At 38.9% G+C, this 19,673-nt stretch overlaps 1 protein-coding gene across 4 annotated transcripts in view; it reads right to left on the bottom strand.

The window, feature by feature from the left end:
• Nucleotides 1–19,003, bottom strand: part of ZC3H7A (zinc finger CCCH-type containing 7A) — a 34,756-nt gene extending 15,753 nt beyond the window's left edge. Inside the window, exons 1-13 of one of the 4 annotated variants that reach the window (XM_061473231.1) lie at nt 18,939–19,003; nt 12,404–12,507; nt 11,194–11,233; nt 10,157–10,354; nt 9,447–9,605; nt 7,721–7,801; nt 7,599–7,640; nt 6,782–6,809; nt 6,015–6,289; nt 4,027–4,234; nt 3,013–3,077; nt 2,059–2,251; nt 219–380 (exon numbers count right to left, since the gene is read on the bottom strand). In XM_061473231.1, the coding sequence (XP_061329215.1) occupies nt 219–380; nt 2,059–2,251; nt 3,013–3,077; nt 4,027–4,234; nt 6,015–6,289; nt 6,782–6,809; nt 7,599–7,640; nt 7,721–7,801; nt 9,447–9,605; nt 10,157–10,354; nt 11,194–11,233; nt 12,404–12,471 (1,519 nt within the window). In that variant the 5' untranslated portion in view covers nt 12,472–12,507; nt 18,939–19,003. Of the gene's footprint in view, nt 1–218; nt 381–2,058; nt 2,252–3,012; nt 3,078–4,026; nt 4,235–6,014; nt 6,290–6,781; nt 6,810–7,598; nt 7,641–7,720; nt 7,802–9,446; nt 9,606–10,156; nt 10,355–11,193; nt 11,234–12,403; nt 12,900–18,938 lie in introns of those variants that run through there. The other 3 variants (XR_009746900.1, XR_009746899.1, XM_061473232.1) reach the window with 3 other exon arrangements.
• Between the last annotated feature and the right edge of the window lie 670 nt (nt 19,004–19,673).

The raw sequence follows: 19,673 nt of genomic DNA, 5'->3' as shown, positions 1-19,673 counted from the left end.
GAACAGTAGGGAAATACAGTGCATGTTCTCTAAATAATCCCATTAATGGTCAAAATATGGCTCTCTTTACAACCTTGGAAAATATAAACAACCCAGTGAACTTCCTTCTCTACCTCCCATGAGCAAGTACAAAAACTCACTCTGTACTTCACTGTGGAAAAGCTAAACTATGTTATTTTGAGTGCAGACATTACCATTTTGCTATATGTAACGCATACCTTTACATATATAATACGGTCCCACGTACTGTGTCTTTGTTGGTCTGGGACGTATTTTTTTCCATGATTTATCTTCAGAGTTTTTTATCCTGCCAATTAGAATATCCTTCTTACATTTATGTTCTAAACTGGGGTGGTAAGCGTAATCCAGTAATTTAGGACCTGAAACAACCACAGAAAATTGCTTATATTTGCATGTACTGCAACATACTTCTAGTATTTCCATACACAGGTTGGCACATAAGCCCAAAGCAAAATACACAAATACACTGAATAGAGTTCCTACTTGCACCAGCAACTCTGAAGAACCAAAAGTCATTAACAGCCATGTTGAACAGAATAGAAAAAGACTGAATACTTACAAAAGGACCAGTCTCAGCAAGGAAAAAAACAGCAGTTATGTGGGGAGGAATGATGTGTTACAACCTTAAGATTACTTTGGAACACCAACAAATTACCACTTTTTTCCAAATTCCAAAGTATACATTTACATAACACCAATTTAAAACTGAACTTGCTTATTTATAAGTTGTCAATGCAGATGAATACCAAGGATCAGTAAATGGCTCTCTTAACCTTCAGCTTTTATTGTATTAGAATAGTTACTATGTTTAGAGATAAAACACAGTAGGTAATGAGTATGCACATGCCAAAAATATAAATGCCAATACCAGAATTCTGTGATTTTGGAAACAAAAACACATCTAGCTTTAAATTCTGTCTTTAGGATGATACTACACTGAAGATTACATTACCACCAAAAAGAAGAAATAAGGGAGAGAGTCTTAAGACAAGCAATGCTCAGTGGATTTTGCTATTTAAGGGACTGCAAAACCAAGAATGTGACTGTTCCCCTAGACAAGACGCTGATGAAGAGTACAATTTCAAAAGTAGGTAGTAAAAGCAGGAGACACATAATGGCTTTGATAGAGATGCAATGAAACAGAAGAAACAGATGCTTTGATGCAAAAAGTGAAGTTAGGAACATGCTATGTGCTTCCGCAAGTATTTCACAGCACCTGCTTTTAGCAGAACGTAGGGGGGTTTTCAAATATCATTTCACAGATTATTCTTGTAAAAAAAAAAACCAAAAACGATATGCAAGTTCCTAAAACTACAGCAGTCATCCCCTATGGCTTGATACAATTCTTTACGATATACCAATATCGGTGACACCTATAACGTGAAGCAAGATGCTCATTTTTAAGATTTGTCTTAATAAAAGCTATTGTCTCTAGAATATGGCTCTATTTAACAGCAACAGCTCAGGCCTAAAAAGGATTAGTTATATTAAAGCCCAATATTGGTTAAGATACTTTCAGTCAATACAGTGGAGTTAATTATTACAAAGGTTTGGAAGCCTCAGATTATTATTTAGAATTAGTTTGAAAGAACAATAAAACAGATGGGATGTGAAGGTTACCAGGCACTTTGAACTGCAGTTCAATTCCCCATGGCCAATCAGAGAGAGTATTGCAAGTTTTTTTTAGTCTTGAGCAAAGGTGTCATTCTTCACAGTACCCTGGGGGCTGGGAGGAAAGCGAATACAGAGCGTGAATGACCTTACATACAGGTGGGTGAAAGCGTGTGGTGATTTGTGGTGTGCTTAGGAATCAAGAATCTATTAGGACAAGAAATAAAGACAAGAAGAAAGATAAAACAGTTGTTGAAACATTTTACCAGTTCCTTAACCATAAGATCATACTACATCTGCAAAGAACAAGTCAGGATTAACACTACTTAGAAGCCAACAGTATTTTAATTTAAGAACACTGAAGTTCTAAATGTATGCTTTTATATTTTTTAAAAATCAACCCAATTGAGTCCAAAAGCCCCTTACCTTTTTTGACAAAACATAACTGGCAGGCCTGTCTTAGCTCATGTGTGCCTTCTAGTGGGTTTCTTCCCGCAAGTGCTGAAGATACAGGTATATTAGCAGTTGCACTGCTAAAAACATTTGAAAAGTCATTTCTAGTTTGGCCTGCAATTCCCATGTAATTTTCAGACCCAAACAAACTACTAGGGCCATTTATCTGTTGGAAGAAAGCATATTTTACTTATCCATATAGTTTCTCTACAACTAAAATTTAACCTACTGAATTATTCTTTAAAGCATATGAAAGACTACACACACACAAAAAAAAAAAAACAAACCAAAACAACAAATCAAAATACAAATTTAGCCACAGGTCTAAGAAGGGGACACAGATTTTACAAAAGCCATATACCCAGCAAAGACTAAGCACATAACAAGATCCAACCAGGCACAGGGAAAAGAACAGGCTAATTATTACTACACCGTGGCTCACAAGGATGCAATCCTTCAAGCACCCTTCCCCACATAATCAATGGCCAGCATCATGATTGAAAATATACAGCATGACTAGAACACAGAGACCAGATGGATTCTCAGACACAAGGTGATCTTTGCTCTGCTCCTGTACTAGGACAGTTCTCCAGTATTCCTAGTCTTTGGCACTTGGATCATAAGAGATTTCCTCTCTCTTAGGTTGGTTATTTTTACACTTCCACAGTCTTTTACAAGTTCCTCAGAATGGAAAAGTGGCTATGACAGTAGTCAAGGTTTGCATTTATAGAACAAGCTTTGTAGATTTTCTCATGTGCTCAGTTACTGCTACTGTACAACTGTCTTTCAGCCAGAATCACATTTTAATGGTACAAGTGCCATATTTTTTAAAATAAAAACTTCTACTGTGAAAACTATGATCTTAGTTTAAGCCTTCAAAATGTTAACATTTGAACTGATGTGAAAGAAAACACAGAAAACACTTACAAACAATGGGGAATTATTGCTACTAAGTGTTGGTGTTCCATCTCTAGAAGCTGAACTTGAGAGGTCTAAAGGAACACAAAGAATTTTTAATTATTTCAGTTCACAAAATATCCTATGCAAAAAATTATTTATCATTCCTGAGAAGTAAAAGTATCAAAGGGTTGGTCTTCTGACAAACACCAAGGGGGCTTCTTTCTTTGCCATGACTATGTTTTGTATTCTGTAAAAGCCCATTTTAAACACCTAGGCTAAAAACTTAGATGACTACCTAGTAACTACCTGATTAACATCAACAGTAGCTTCACAGGCATGTGCTGACTCAACATGAAGCTGTCTGTGCAGTACAAGAAGGGTAGATAGATAAGGAATATCTGCCTATCAAAACTGAGATGAAAGACAGGTAAAAGGATTGTTCTATTTTTAGTTTTATTTTGTGAATTTGGCTTTGTTCTAAGGACAGCACAGTCCTGTAAGACTAGTAATTAGAGACAGAACTTCATTTTATCTTTTCTAGTTCACTGACTGTTTGTATCTTGTTATTTCACTACATAGTAACAGTCCCCAGAGTTTGAAATCAAACATGGATTACTGGTAACTTTTCAGAGCATGCAGTTTTATTAGTCTTTTAGAATTCTTGTTTATTGCTAAATCATAAGAAATGTTTTAAGCTGTAAGAACACCTTTGTTTAAAGAAAAAAAAAGTTTGAAAGAACATGGTTCCTTCTTCCTACTTATACATGAAACAAATGACTTGCACAATAAATGCAGTAAAAACTGAACAGAGGGAGCTTGGAGTATGCTTATGCAGGCCCCAAGTAAACAAAAGCTTTATTTATAAATTCTTGTGTACAACCAATGTTGATTATCAATACTCTCAAAAATTGTGAGCATAGATCAGATGTTATTTAAGTGTTAAATAATAGTGAATAGTTGTGAAAACTCATTTAAAAGAAGCCAGTTGGCTCATGCACAGCTCTCATCATAACAGGTTAAATATTGAGACTTATTTCTTACCTCTTTTTGGGTCACTGATTGAAAAGGTGCTTAATGGTGAGCAAAAACTTTCCAGTGAAGAAGCCAAAGGCTGTGAAAAGATTTCTGAAAGAGAAGGTGAAGGAACAAATCCTGCACTAACTGGTAGCGTCCCCAACAAGGAGGCAGAGAAAGGTACAGTAGGAGCCACGCTTCCTGTGGGAATTGGTCCTCTGACTCCCGCAGTTTGCTGGGGGAAAAAAAAAAAAGGAATTTAAAGAAAATGTTCACACAGAAAAAAAAAAAATCTCAAGAACATAATCTGCAATAGCATTTCTTTTAGTAACATTAATGCAAAGCTTTTATAAACCTACTGAAAAGCAATAATAAAAGGCACACTACAGTACTGCAGTACTGAACAGAGCTACAGTGCACTTAGGGGACTATGGTGATCAAACCCTAAACCTGTCCTAATGCAAGGAATTACCCAGAAATCAACTGCTTCAGTGGCTCAGTTAGCTGAAGTTTATTAACTTACTAGGTTCTAGATTTATTCATGAACCAGATCAGAGCTAAATTTCCAAATTATCTTAAAAAAATAAGACAAGAGGGAAGAGTAGGAAGAGTCAGTAATCAACATGATTTTTTTTCTAAATAAAGAGGATTCAAATTGCAGTACAGTAGAGTTAGCTTTGAAATAAAAGCTCAGAAACAATAAAATGATACTATACTCTGCAAAGGGTCTCCCATCCACCCCTGAAAAAGAACCTATCCTTCTGTATACCTCTGCTAAGGACATAACCAAGTAGGGGAGTTTTCCTTCTCTCTATCATCCCAATAGGCTTCCTTCTTGTCTGGAGGTTGAACAAATACATCTGCACAGGGTCTGGCCAATGTGAAATTCCCTATGTCCCCCAAGTTGTTAGCCTACAACTCATTCAAGATTCTACACTACACAGGACTGCAGTCAATCTTGGAAGATTGTACTGCTTCCTGGTTTTCACTACAGCAGACTTCCTAGGCTTTATTAAAAGTAATTAATTGCTACATTTCCAAAATACTTTCTACAAAACAAAGTGCATAAAACAGAAAATTAGAAGTCCAAGCATTTTTTATTTTAAGATTTCCAACTGCATCCACATCTGAATGAAGAATTGAAATCACAACTAACTGAAGAATTAAATATGCCACAGCGTCATTCAACATTGCATACTAATACTAACGTCTCCAAATGACCGATAGGGCCACAGCAGACAGACAGTAACCTTGCTCATAAGGTCAGACATCTCTGCTCATCAATCAGAGCCCTCATTTTGACTAATAGTTGAGGAACTCTGTATGCTTCACAGTCTGTTCTAGCTCTGGAATGGTGGTGTAATTAAGAACAACTCTTCATGTGCCTAAATTAATAATCTCTTCTAAAAAGTATTAAAAATTAGACTCATGATGTTATAACTATTCCTGGTTATCCAGGAGCTGGATCTGGACAACGCTCCAATTGCAGAGACACTAATGAACGCAATAGAAGACCACAGCGCAAGTACTACTGTCCTGCAAAGCTAATAGCATGTTTAACTACAGTTTCTACTCCTACAGGGTCAGCACTCCAACAACTCTCAGGTTCTGAGAGGGTTTATTTCACCAAAAATACTCTGACAGAAGAAAACAAAAACACCTCCCAAAAAAACCAACATACTAGCCTGGACTTCAAGTATCTATGTCACTCTTTCCCGGAAGTAGTATCCCTCCCACTGTGGTAGTACTGGTAGTAGTGTAGCAGTATTTCCGAAGTAGTGTCCCTCCCCCAGCAATCTCACTCATGTTTTCCATCACACAAAAGCAATGTAATTGTCCCTGGAGCTCTGCTGGGCCCTGGTATGTCTACAGCCACGTTTGCAAGACTCTGCACCTGAGAAAATCATAACCAAAAAAGGTAACTCACATTTCACTGTTAGCCCACTTGATAAAAATACAAGACCCTGCTCACAAGGACAGTCTTTTGAGAATGAAAACAAACAAAAAAGTCTTACCATTACACTTTCATCTGGATCAGGCACAGAATCAAGTAATTCATCAAGTTCTTCCCCAATAATTATATCTCCATCTCCATAATCTAAACATGGTTCTGACATAGAGAAAGAAACATTTCCTCCATTTGCCAGCACTGCAGATGGCAAGGAAACCTTTTCCACTTGAAGAGGCATAATAGAAGGTAAAGATGGTACAGGTGCTGAAGACACTTTAGACACTTCAAAGTTTGTTGAACAAGTAGCAGAAACTATCTCTTGCTTCTGGTCAGATAAATCTGAAACAGTTAAGATGGAAATGACTGGAACTTTCGTTCAAAGATGTAAAAATACCTTGGATAACTTCTACCCTGAGGGGTGAGGGAGTGGAGAAACATGAAGAATGTTTAAGCAAAGCCACATTAAATATTGCTAACTTCTATTAACTTCCAGTTCATGAGTACCTGTATCTCAAGTGTTTATATATTACTCAAACTAAAAAAGAGGAAAAGTTACAGACCTGATACTCCACTAAATCTCTGGCATACTCTCCCCTTCCTGTTTTTCCAACTTAAAGAGAACAGTATGAGACAAATGCTATAGGAGCAGTTACAATCATATCAAGTTGAAGAGACTGAAAGGAAATTTGCTTAGGCACTTAAATATGTAGTTTTAGAGATAAACAGATCAGAGTTTTTACCACAGATCTTTCAAATGACAAGATTAATTTTCTCAACAGATACATATGTGTATGGCACAAATAGCTTCCTAGGTTGTAACACAAGACTTACCTAACTCAATATCTTCTACAGAAGAATTCTGTAAGTGAGGAAAAAAAAAAATACCTCTCAGCACTTTTCATAAGAGCAATTAAAAATCTTCAAATAAATATTCAGATTAAGAACGTAAATCCTCACACCTGGATTTCATAAATCTTGAATTCGTGAAGTACAACAAAATTTAGATAATTTCTTTAGATAAAGCATCTATTTGCAGACTGAAATCAACTCTCACAGGGTCACTAAAAATCTGCAACCAACCACTCCAAGGAATAAAAAAAGTCTAAACAGGACCTTAAATGAGCTGTTCCTATATTTCCTCATTCATTTACAGCTAAATTGTCTATGCTCCCATGAAAAAGGTCTGTAAGATGAGCTCCTCTTCATTACTGCTGCTCAGACACAGTACAAACAGCAAGATAAATGCAAGTTCATCTGCTAATAAAGGTTGTATTTGGACAAATGCATAAATCAAAAGGGATTTAATGGCAGTATGCTTCACTTTAATAACTGTCAACGAAGTGAAATAAGTAAATAAATCAGCATATTAACTATGCCCTTGCCTCAAGGCATTAGAAGTAAATATATTCATTGCACTGGATTTAATGATTTAGCTAACATTTATTCTAAAAAGCTAACTTGCATCCTGGTCTGCCTTACATACACAGCAAAACTGAGCACAAAGATTAACAGAACCCTAAAGACCAAATTAACAGCATCTTACATAAAATGTCAGTTGCACCATTTTCACTTCATCATCGTGAAATTATGAAATGATTATTCCCAGCACTATAAAGTCAGCTTGCACTTTGAGCATGTAAAGCCTTACCTGAGTTGATACATCGCTAGAAATTGAACTGGAGGAGGGTGGCTGCAATGAGAAGATGCCTTCATTAAATACAAAGTGGTTATTAAGACAGGGAAACCTCAATGTTAAAATAAAAATCTTACCTTTGCTCTTACATATGCTTTCCTTATTTTTAACCCTAGTTTTTGAGCTAGTTCCTGGGTAAGCTTAATCACACTTTCATCCTAAAAGACATAAATAAAGTTTCATAATTTACATGTATTGTCATCTAGTCAAGATATCCGTTTACATCTCAGTCTGTATTCTGCAATATTCCTACATGCAGGATGTCTCTTAAGGCAGCTTTATTTTTTCCACAAACGTATGCAAGCTAATGCTGAAAAATACTACTACCTTCAAGCAAAACTTCCAAAATATCTGGAATTAAAGGAAGGAAAAAAAAAGCCAGAAAATAGACATAACCCTCCTCTTCCATTTAACTGATTTTAAAATAATGTAAAGATTTTTCCAAAACCAGAGAAATGGGATTTTTTGTGGGTGGCTATTTTTTGTTTGGTCATTTGGGGAGGATGTTTGTTCTTTGAGTGGATGGGGGGGTTGTTTTGTTTTTATACAAATTGAGAGCCACATTTCTGATTACCATAATGTCAGCTACTACATAACACTATTGAATATGTAATGGCAACTCCGTATGTTGGCAGTAATTGCATCATACAATTAGAAAGGTTGAGTTAAAAGCCTGTTCATATTTCACTCTGTCCTAATAGTTATAATAATGATTCAGTTAAATGATTTTAAGATTTAGCTTCCAGAGTGTGTCCTACAGCTAGGAAAGGCTATTTATAAAACTTATATTAAGGCAGATTAACTTGAAGTGAAAACATTCAGATCTAGAGGTGCAAAGTGAAAATCCAAAGTCCAATATTACATATTCTGATAAACCACTTATGTCTTTGGAAACACAACTGAAACCCACTCTAAATCAAGAGGTTAACCTATGCTCAACAGTTTGTCTAGCTGTAATTTTGATATAATATTCTGCTCTGGGATCAGTCTGTTTTAAGCAAGGTATGTAAAGTTTTCATCAGCATTTTAGTTCAAATCTGAAATGCATTTCTGAAGTGAGATATCTGTATCCTCCTTACTCACTGCATTTTAGTTTGCATTACAAAGGTCTCAGAGATCCAAATTAGATTAATTTTGGATGAAATTAAATTGAAGGTGCTGTAGGAGTGTTCTTGAAAAAAAACAAAACCAAACCAAAAACCCCCCAGAAATGAAACCAAAACCAAAACCTACACCAGAAAAAAACTGAACAAAATCACCATGAACAACCATGGGATCCTCAGGACCAGCATTTCATTTACAGATCCTCTCCTATTACACCATACGCTGCTTGCTAATATAGATATAGCCTACGAGTAGAGGTGCATAACAAGCTATTCAGAAGAGGACAGTGCACAGGTAAGAATATTACTAGATGCTTGGACACCTAAACTACAGTTTTGAAAAAAATCAATATTGTACATTATGAGGGGTTGTTCTCTTTATGTTGTAAGTACACCTCTGACCGTAGAGAATTTGAAACTACTAATTCAGTTCCAGTGTTTATTTCAAAAGTTTTTTGGCACTTGATCCCCACTGCAAAGTCACTATTTCTTTTGCTGAAAGTTAACATAACAAACTGAGCTTGGGGATGATAATCTCTGCTACCAGTCTTCACTTCCATAACAAGAAATAATTCTTAGAAGAATAAAAAGTACTGCATTAAAAAAAAAAAAAAGAGAAAAACCTTCAATGGCCTTGATGTAAGTATTTGTTTTCTGTATTAAATATTTAAAAACGATCATCAATATATAATTTACCTACCTGTGGCACAGCAAGAGAACATTTTGCGACAGCATCATAAGCCTTCTTGTACCTTCCCAGTTCATTCAAAGCTTTTGCTTTCCTATAGAGAGCTCTGAAATTATTTTCATTCAATCTTAATGCTATTTCACAGTCTTCTAGAACTTTTTCATGCAATCCCTATGTGGGGGGGGGAAAAAAAGTAATAAGGCATTAATCAGAACTTTATCATCAAAACACCAAATTGAAACTATTACATAAAGGTACTGAAACACTATAAAATATGCAGCAAGGCCACTCACACTGCATGTGTAAGTTTTGCTAAGCCAACAACTTACGCAATTAAAAACAAGCAGGGATGTCATTCATGTAAAATCCAGTGACATTTATGAAGACAATTCAGCTCTTTCATAAGAGCCATCTTATTCCACAGAGAAAGCAGTAGACTCAGGTGCAATCAGTAGTATAAATGGATAAAAACATTGGTCCACCAACTTCCAAGCCTAGTATGACTCCTTTATATTAATATTTTAGTATTAGTAACCAAAAATATCTCAAGGATTATACTTGTAAAAGGAAGATACTAAAGAATATGGCAAAATGATGATTTGAAACATGCCAGTTCTCAACCCAACACCAAAAGCTTTCCATTGACTAGGAAACTTCCTATGTCTTCACACTCTGTTAGCACACTGTTCTACAGAAATCATACAGTTTAAACAGAAGCTTACCATATTTGAAAAACATGCTATCCTGTTTACGTGCAGCTTCTCCAAAATATCATCAGAAACATGGATTTCTTCAGAATTAGCATAATCAGCTATGTTTATAGCTTCTGTATAGTGACTCAGTGATCCTCTCCAATCACCTTCTCGATATACATCATTCCCCTCATTAAAAAGATTTCTAACAAGCCCTCGTATAAATAACTGGAACAAAGAAAAGAAACGCCCATCAGCAGCAGTTTTGTTGTTTATCTTCCATGTTTCCAAACACATTTTTGAACAGAAAATTTATACTGGTGGCTTCAGGGAATCAAAATGAAATGCCAAACTTCTGTCTGTATTAGTATTTTAATTTTGACATTTGTCCAAGATAATTTCTAACATTCAACACCCCAATACAAGCAAATAAGAGAGCAGCTGAACTACTGATAACAGAATTACTTTGTATAATTAACTTAAGAAAAAACATATCTGTTCCATACATTCTTTTAGCAAGTAGCAGCCATAGCAACTGGCGGAGCACTACCATATAAAGGTTGCAAATTAAATGCTTTTCTTAATGTAAAATGTGAAAGATTGCATTTTTATCTAATATGTTCTCAAATCCAATGATTCACCTACCATTGAATAAAAATGCTAAGAAGATGAGTCTGAGCATATAAGTGAAAAATTATGCAAAATAACAACATGAACAGAAACAAAATATGCTTTTAAGATTTATGTGACTGAGGTCCTTTTATCTCACTTTTGCTCTGCTACCCTAAATTTTTCTCAGAATAGCATATTGCTTTATCCAACGAATGCCCCAAATTCATCTCTAACATCAACAGAGGAAGAGTTAATTTGAACTGTTACAGAAGTGAATTATAGGCATCAAATATCTGAACACTTCTATCACAATGTAAGTAGTCCTCCTGTTCCAATATCAAGACACTGTAATTTACCATTCATACTATATCATTACTTAAATGATTAAAACCAAGAACAAATAAGATAAGCCCACATTAAAAACTCTTCTGGAAACGCAAAAGTAATTTCATTACCTCATATTGTTCTTGTGTCCCCGGATAAGGCAAAGTAGATCTAGAAAAAAAGAAATTACAGAGTGTTACATACATTTCTTAAAAGACAATCACATTGGAGAATACTGGTTCTTACTAAAAACAACTTCCATCTTCTGCAACAGGCAAATCTTTCAATACTGTCTACTACCTGTCCTGAAAAAGGGGAGAGTGCTGTAGATTAGTTTTGATTAAAGAACTGTGTTTTCTTATTACTGATAACTTATTTTCATTTAAAGTTACATAGCCAGCCTTAACTCTGCTGTTCAAAATGTATTACGGTTTTGAATGCTTTAAAACCTCAATTTAAAAACTATTTCTCCCCTCCACTGTAGAGAAACAGATTACACATGAGGAGAACTGCAGTCTTCGTGTAAGTATTTTCAAGTGACAGATTATCTGTCAAAAGAACACATCAATTTTAATTAAGCCATACCAGTGATACTACAGGAATTTTAAGAGTTCTTTTGTAGGACAAAAGAGAGATTTTCTCTAGCACTGAACAGAGATATTTACTTCTAACTTTTTAGGAAGAAAAACAGGAACCCTTTACCTTACCATATCTGAGAATCTGTTTCAAAACGATTTGTAAAAGGGCAGGTTTCTTTTTCCTTGGATTTTCTTGTTGGTTTGGATTTATTTATTTTTTTTTTTAAGAATGCCTTACATGAGCAGTGAATTAGTGTGAAACTTTGCAACGACTTTAAGCTATCCTGGACCGTTTTGAGAAGAATCTGGCATAGACACAAATGAAAATTAGCTATTAAGATTGTTTTTCATTAGGTTAACTTTTAGCTCCAGTGTTGAAACATTTAGGTAGTTGTGAAAAACCCATCCCCTTCAGTAGCAACCTAGTCTTATGTGTAGCTGTCCAGAAGTATAAGGTGGATTTTTAGGCTATCAGCATTTTCCACCCACCAGAAGAACTCAGTGCTGGTATTTCTCAAAGGCAGACAAGGAATGCCCTCCCACTTTCAATCTGCTCTCTTTTAGAACAACTAGGATTTCTGTCTTTTCTTCAAGACTGCTCCCCATTTCTGTATTAGTGTTAGCAAATATTCTGAGGAGAAACACAGGTCCTCCTCTTTCTCCTTCCTCCACTGGTAACACATTAAAAGGACTTTCCCAGAGTTATCCATCACATATATATACACATGTATAAGCATAAAAGAATAAAAACACAAAATCATACTCTATAAATTGGAGTCCCTTCTTAATGTCCTGTTGCCTAGTGCTTCTCTCTTCCGACACATTGGACATGTTATCCTGAACATCCACTTTTCGGATATGACACTCCTCAAAAAGGAAGAAAGATAAATGGCTGTTAATATACAGCAGTTTGCATTTGGACCAGAAAGATCCAACCTCACATCAACACTAAGTCCATCATGCAAAACTTGGCAAAAGTACTGAACAGCAACATAGGTAGAAGCCCCAGGTCAGAACCAACACCTCCTCTGTCAGTGCCCAGTTACTCAACACTTCTACAGAAAACATTTATTCCAATTTCTACTTTATCTTTAGGTTTCCACTTATTTACTTTCGATGATGCAGAGTCACATTAGTGAAACTGAACCACATTACAAATGCAGACTGCATGGATTACTGCTAAACCAACCTAAGGTTCCCTATTGTCCCCTTTTTAATAGCTTTATACTTACTTTGTTTGCTGAAGTAGAAATAAACTCAAGAACCCGGTATGTTTATTAATAAAATCTGAAGAAAACTACCAGTCTCATTCTAGAGTCTCTCATCATCACCCAACCACTAAGGTGTAACCAGAAGCAAAACACTACTGCTTTAATAATGTCTACCAATTGCTGGTAGTTTCCAACCTTGGAAACTACCAGCAGCCAAGGCTACCTACTTCATTTGAAAAAATGATCAGCCTGACATTTCCATCCAATTTAAGTAGCCTGAATCAGTGGTTTTATTTTTTTTTTCCCTTCATGTCTTTCACTTACTGGACTTAAAAATACTCAGGGTAAACAGGCTAAACCCATCTATATAACCTTCAAGATAATGCTGTTAAGTCTGGTTTCACAGCTGCACAGTTTTGACTAATTGCAATGTAAGAGCACAACTTTTTTACGAGAAAGATCAGTAAGACAAAGTTTTCTTCTAAAAACACTGAAATTTAGAAATAGGCTTTTAGCTTAAGAAAATACATTTTTTTCTGAAAATTACTTTTTGTAGGAATTTACAGTTGGCTTTCTTTTAAAAAAAAAAAGAAAAAATTACATGCAGTACATTCCTGTCAGTCTAAAAATAGCCAGTATTTTTTTGTGCCAGGTTACAGTTTCACATCAATGATGGAAGAATGAAAACAAAGTAAACCAAAACCAAAATAACCCCCAGCAAACTCAACAAAATCCCAACTGAGAACAGAAACTGGTTGGAGAAGATACCCTGCTTTCTCCAAATGACCTGGAATAATGAAACAATCTGATGAGCTTTCAGATCTAATATTTGCAAACCTTTCCAAAATACCTTAAACAATCATAAGAAGCCTACACCATTTAAAGTGACAGAGTTAGTCCTACTGTAGCACATTCCTAAAACGGGCATTAGAAACCGAGTAATTTTCCTCAGGTCACTAGGCAAATTAATGGAAGTACTCCAAGGTCCCCATTTCACCTCACTTCTTACCAAGACATCTAGTATCAGCAAGTTTTGAAAAAGTAAAATCAGTCTGTAGATAAAGAAATCAGTCTGCATCATGGGCAGCTACAATAGCTCACTACCAGGAATTGTTCAGATACTGCTTGTTTAGGTATATAAACAGCAGTCGCTAACCTATTCTCCAAAAGGAAATAGCCATGAACACCTTTTGTAAATGTTTTTCAGTTCCACAAGTTAGTAATACATACTGTGCTTTTGGCATACATATGAAAGACTTATAAATGTTTTAATGTGTAACAACAGCATATCTATGAAGAAATCTGAATATAAATGGCAAATCTATTTGGTATCCGAGTATTTTTTATTTACATGTTCATGATTCACATTTTAAGAATTCAAAGAATAAGAAATTTTCATACTAGCCAAAGACACCAGCAATATCAGCATATGCTTTCCCATCAAAATAGCAAGCTATGTAAAACATGCTTTAGTCCCCTGAATTAAAAACTGACAAAGTAATACCTTGCCAACACAAGAGTCTTGCATGCATAAAGATTTGGGCAAGTGTTAAGATCAGGTTTATTGATTTTAAGCAAGCCCAATACTCCACACCAACAACCTGAAAACAGATGCAAAACATCCAACACAGTAACAACTATATTTGTCACCTCTAGTATAAATATTAAGGAATAAATGATATATTGAAACTTGAGGATTTGCAGATCCTATTTCTCCATAACAATGAAGTTAATGGAAACATTACAGACTGGCATCACAGATAAAAGAATAACTAGCAAGTGATGAACATATGCGAGTGGTGTAATTTATTACTCAAAGCAGTTTTCTATTTTTTTCCTACTTACTCATTTGCACCCATAAAATGTTCAGGCAAAAATTATCTTTCCTTAACATACTCTGACAGTCACATTGCCCAAACATTTGATGATTTTTTCAGAGATTATTTTTTTCAGATAGCACCTCTAACAGCATCTCTCCCATCCAAATTATCCTTAGATCCTCTTCAGCAACCAGGAACACATTAAACTCAGTTATTATACAAGGCAGACAATCACATCGTGATTTTTAATGCCATTCACTTTTAAAGTGTAAAAAGACCCACCTATTTAGCAACAGCTTTTCTCCTCCATCTGCAGGGGCAGAATTTAAAACAAATATACATATGTGCATACATTTAAAAAGTTAGAATTTTGCTTTGATGCTTGTAATAATTACTAGAAGAGCAAAACCTATACTGTTGTTTCACTCTCTGCAATTCACTGAAAGAGGGAATGGGAAAGAAAGGGAAAGGAAATAGTATGGGATCTGAAAAAGTAAAAAAGCAGACTAATGTGTCAGTAATTAAGGGCATGGGCAGAACTGACTGTTGCACTCCTGAGGCATTCAAAGTAAGTTTTAAAGGACATGCACAATATTTAGAATATGCCTAGCACCATCTTTCAGGCAGAAGGGCTTTGAACACAACAACTGCTAGATTATCTTGCAAAGTAGAACAGATCTTTGGAATACAAGTCAATAAATTCATACAGAATAGAGATAATTCAGTTTTTCCATAGAATGAATACAGGCCTTGGTTATTCTGAAAAGGAAGGTCACACTCCTTAAAACTTTGGCCTAGTCTTTCCATTTCTGAATTCCAAATCCAGGCAGCAAGTATTTTCAGTCTGCCAGGCACACAAGTTCCCTCAACTGAAAACTCAGTCCCAAAGGACAGGGAACTGGGCAGGACTGATCCTTTCTTCTGCTGCATACAGTTGTGCAGACAGCTTATGTAGAGATGAATGGAGAATAGAGGAAAATGTCTTAATATTATCTGGGGATGAGAACTACTAGCACTGGGAATTACTGAGCTTCATCTGACCAAGTAATTCTGTTATTGCTCGTTACTGACATTAATGGCTTCAGCTATTATAAATACTTCAAATAAGCATTCTTTGCACCTTCAGGCTTAAATGCGGCAAACAACTATATGTCAGTGGTCCTTGCTACACTTCCTTCTCCACAGAACCAAAACTTAAAAACTAAGTGCAGTGTGTACACACATTCGTTTAAGATACAGAGGCATATCCCCTTGCCATACATCACTGAGGTCGCTATTAATACGATTACTGAGTTACAGGAATCTCAAATTAGATCTTGAACAGTACAAAGCAACATTGAAAATGTTATGATTGCTGCTGATAGATCTCTGCCAGCCTCAGCGATTCAGCTGAATTATGAACCTTGGGGCTGGTATGAGTCTAGTGAAGATCACAGTGAGCACAGAGATCCCTTATGTATTCTAGCATCAGCCTTCTCCCCCTCTTCATGACAGTCAGGAGAGAAGGCAACAAGCTCAAAATATTGTATCAATTCTGTCAAAAATTAACCCACCATCTACAGCATCATATGTCAAAACTTTGACCAGCAATCAGAAATTGTGAATCCAGATGCCTGTCTGTAAAATGAAAACACAAACAGTTCACCAATGTTTCCACATAGCAAAACGGTACCCCAGAAAGAGACATTACACCCTGGGTGCTAGAATAATGGGAATACTGCAAAGCAAGCAGGGAAGACTGAAACAGAACAGGAGTGAATATAAAAAGCAAACAGTATAAAACCTTTCTGCCTACATGAAATGAAATGAAAGCTCACCTGTCCTGGGTTCAGCTGTAACAGTTATTTTTTCTCCTTCTTAGTAGCTGGTGCAGTGCTGTTTTTGACTTTAGCCTGAGATAACACCCCAGTGTTTTTACCTGTTGCTAAGTAATGTTTACTCTGATCAGGGACTTTTCAGTCTCATGCTTTGAAAGTGAGGAGGGGCACGGGAAGCCAGGAGGAAGCAGACAGGGCATCTGACCCAAACTAGCCAAAGCGGTATTCCATACCACAGCACGTCGTGCCTAGTATATAAACTGTGAGGAGTCACCCGGAAGGCCCAGATCGCTGCTCGGGTCGGGTGAGTATCGGTCAGCGGGTGGTGAGCAATTGCACTGGGCATCACTTGTGTTTATTGTTTTCTTTTCCCTGTCCCCTTTTATATTATCTCCCTTTGTTATTTCCCTTATCATTATTATTATTATTGGTGGCAGCACCCGTGATTTGTGTTATGCCTTAGTTACTGGACTGTTCTTATCTCAACCCGTGGGAGTTACATTCTTTCGATTCTCCTCCCCATTCCCCCAGGAGCGGTGGGAGGAAGGGGGGGAGTGAGCCAGCGGCTGCGTAGTGCCGAGTTACCGGCAGAGCTTAAACCACGACACCATCTCTGCTGCTATCTCCTGCTCTTGTAAGAGCAGCAACAAGCATAATGTGCTCAGGTAGCTGGATCCAAACAGTTCTCCGTATACGTATGGTTCCCACCCAGGGGCACAGGACAGCAGACCCTGACCTCAGCAGAGACAAGTGAGAACAGGAGACGGTGCCCGTGCATCCCAACTGCTTCCTAAAGAGGAGTCACTGACCAAACCAGCTCCAGCCCAGCCAAGAATCAAACTGGACATCAAGCACCTACCTAACACAGAACAAGCCTGACCTAGGCAGGTATCTCAAAGCAGTTTTATTGCCCACCCTAACCTCCCCGACAGTTTAAGTGAATAATTGCAGATAATAAACTACAGTGCAAATTATACCGTGCTTTACAGAGACTGTAAACTGCTCAACAAGACTTGGACTGGCATCAAGATGAGGAAGGGAAAATAGAAATCTTAATACAAAGCCTTTTTAGAAATATCTCCCTCAGAGAGCAAAACCACAAAACATTCCATGTGCCCGCTCGTGCATCACTGGGCCATTACATGAGGCATTTCAAACATGCAACACGCTTTGGGAAACAGGGAAAGCAGCACATGACACATGTTTCAACCGTTTTAATTCTGCTTAATCTAACACTTCTGGACACAAACACAAATTCTGTCAGCTGAAATAAATCACTTAACACAGACATAACTCGGTTTCGGTTCTTATTTTTGTAAACAGAAACAAGCTTGACTGCTGTCAAAATTAAACACCTAAATAAAACAAATGAAACCGAATACACAGCAACAGTTTAACAACTCTTCATATCACCTTCTTTATCTTAACTGTTTAGTTGCATCTCCTCCCACCTGTTCCCTACCCACAAAATAATGAGATACTGTTCAAGGTTTGCTTTCTATTTTCATAGCTTTCCGACATTTATTTATTTTTTTTTTTAATCCTTGAAAGAAACAGGAGAGAACAAAGACACTCTATGAAGTAGCTTCATTCCCTAGCAAGTTAAGGAGGGTGGAAGACTCTGGTTTAGAGTTCCCTTGGACATTTCATTTACAACAGACCCACAATTTGAGCAGAATGAGCGTCGTAACAATAAATCCAGATTTATCAACAGAATTTACACCAGGATAAGCTCTGGTAATCGACTTTGATGACTGTAATTGACAGTCTTGGGTTTTTTTGTTTGGTTTTTACTTCCCGCAATACAGTTATGACTGTTGCAACAACATCAGCGCTGCCTCACCGGGAACACTGTTTAACACGCAACAGCAACGGAAAACGGCGTTGCTTTTCCCCTCAGCCATACGAACGCGAGCACAAATAACAGCGCCCACAGAACTACGGAAGAACTCGTCCCGGCCGAAGCGGCCGCGGCGGCTGCCCGGCAGGACGCGGGGAAGGGCCGGACACCGTCCCGCTGCGGGCCGCTGTCAGCGCTTCGCTCTTCACTTTCCCCGCCAAGCACCAGGGCTCGTTCCTGTCCCAGCGCAACAGGCGAATTCTTAAACCACCCGCTTTCCTGCGGAGTGGCCGCCGCCAGCCCGCCGGGCCCGGCCCCCGCCAGCGAACCGTGACCCCTCAGCGCCGCCGCCCGCTCCGCACCGGCCCCGGCCGGCCCGCCACTGTCGCCTTTGTTCGCACCAACCGGCTCCTGATCGCCGCCGGAGAGCTCTCCCCAGGGGCGCCCTCCTCCAGCGGAACCGACAAGGGCCGCAGCCGGCCGCGCCCGCCAGAGAGCCGCCCCTCAGGCGGAGGGGCCCCACCGCGCGCGGGGAACCGGAGCGCGGATCTCGCTCACAAACGCAAGCAGGCGCGGCCGCGCACACACCCAGCCGGCCGCGCGGCCCTACCTGCCCCTCAAGCCCGCGGGAACGCAGCGCCGCGGAAGGTGGAGCCAGCGAGCGGGGAGCGCGGCAGCGGCACCAACACCGACAGCGGCAGCAGCGGTAACAGCGACAGCACTTCCCCCGCCCCGCCCCGCCCCGCCCCGCCCTCAGCAGCGCCACCGCCTCCCGCCCGCCCCGAAGCGCGCCCTCTGCCGCTGGGAGGCCGCGGGCACGGCCCGCACCCGATTGGCAGGACTCTGGCGGCTCAGGGTTTTCCCATTGGCTCGTCACCCTTGTTTTGGAAACTGGCACTTCTGATTGGTAGCGGCTGTGCGAAGGACTTGCTGCTAATTGGTTAGTTGTTTAGGGCCTCCTTGCCGTCCTTCCCCAGGCCTCGCCATAGCGCTGTGCGCTGCGCCGCGCACCGTTCGGCCCTCCATTAGCTCTGCCGGAAGCCGCCTGACGCGGGCAGCCCGCTCGCGGAGCCCTATGGGAGACCCCACGCTCAGTGATGTCACTCTGCCCGTGTCGCTCCGGCGTAAAGACCAAGGGGGATGGCTTGTGCTGCCATCGTACCTCTCTTGTCGCCCTGCGTGCGCTCGGGGCGCCCGCCGCCTGAGGGGATGCGTGAGGTAACGGTGTCCGGTAACGGCCCTCATCTGACCGGGGCAGGCCGCGGGACAGCCGGCGGTAAGCGGCTGCTGCTTCTGGGGTGCGTCCGGGGCGCTGCTGCGCCTTCAGCCGCGTTGAAGCGAGCGC

This window comes from Pezoporus flaviventris, unplaced genomic scaffold (assembly GCF_033815535.1).
Source record: "Pezoporus flaviventris isolate CSIRO_AGI_PZ_B2104156 unplaced genomic scaffold, CSIRO_AGI_Pfla_v1 ptg000078l, whole genome shotgun sequence".
In the NCBI taxonomy this organism is placed as follows: domain Eukaryota; kingdom Metazoa; phylum Chordata; class Aves; order Psittaciformes; family Psittacidae; genus Pezoporus; species Pezoporus flaviventris.
The sequence above is the reverse complement of the archived record's forward strand: the minus strand, read 5'-3'. Positions and strand labels throughout refer to the sequence as shown.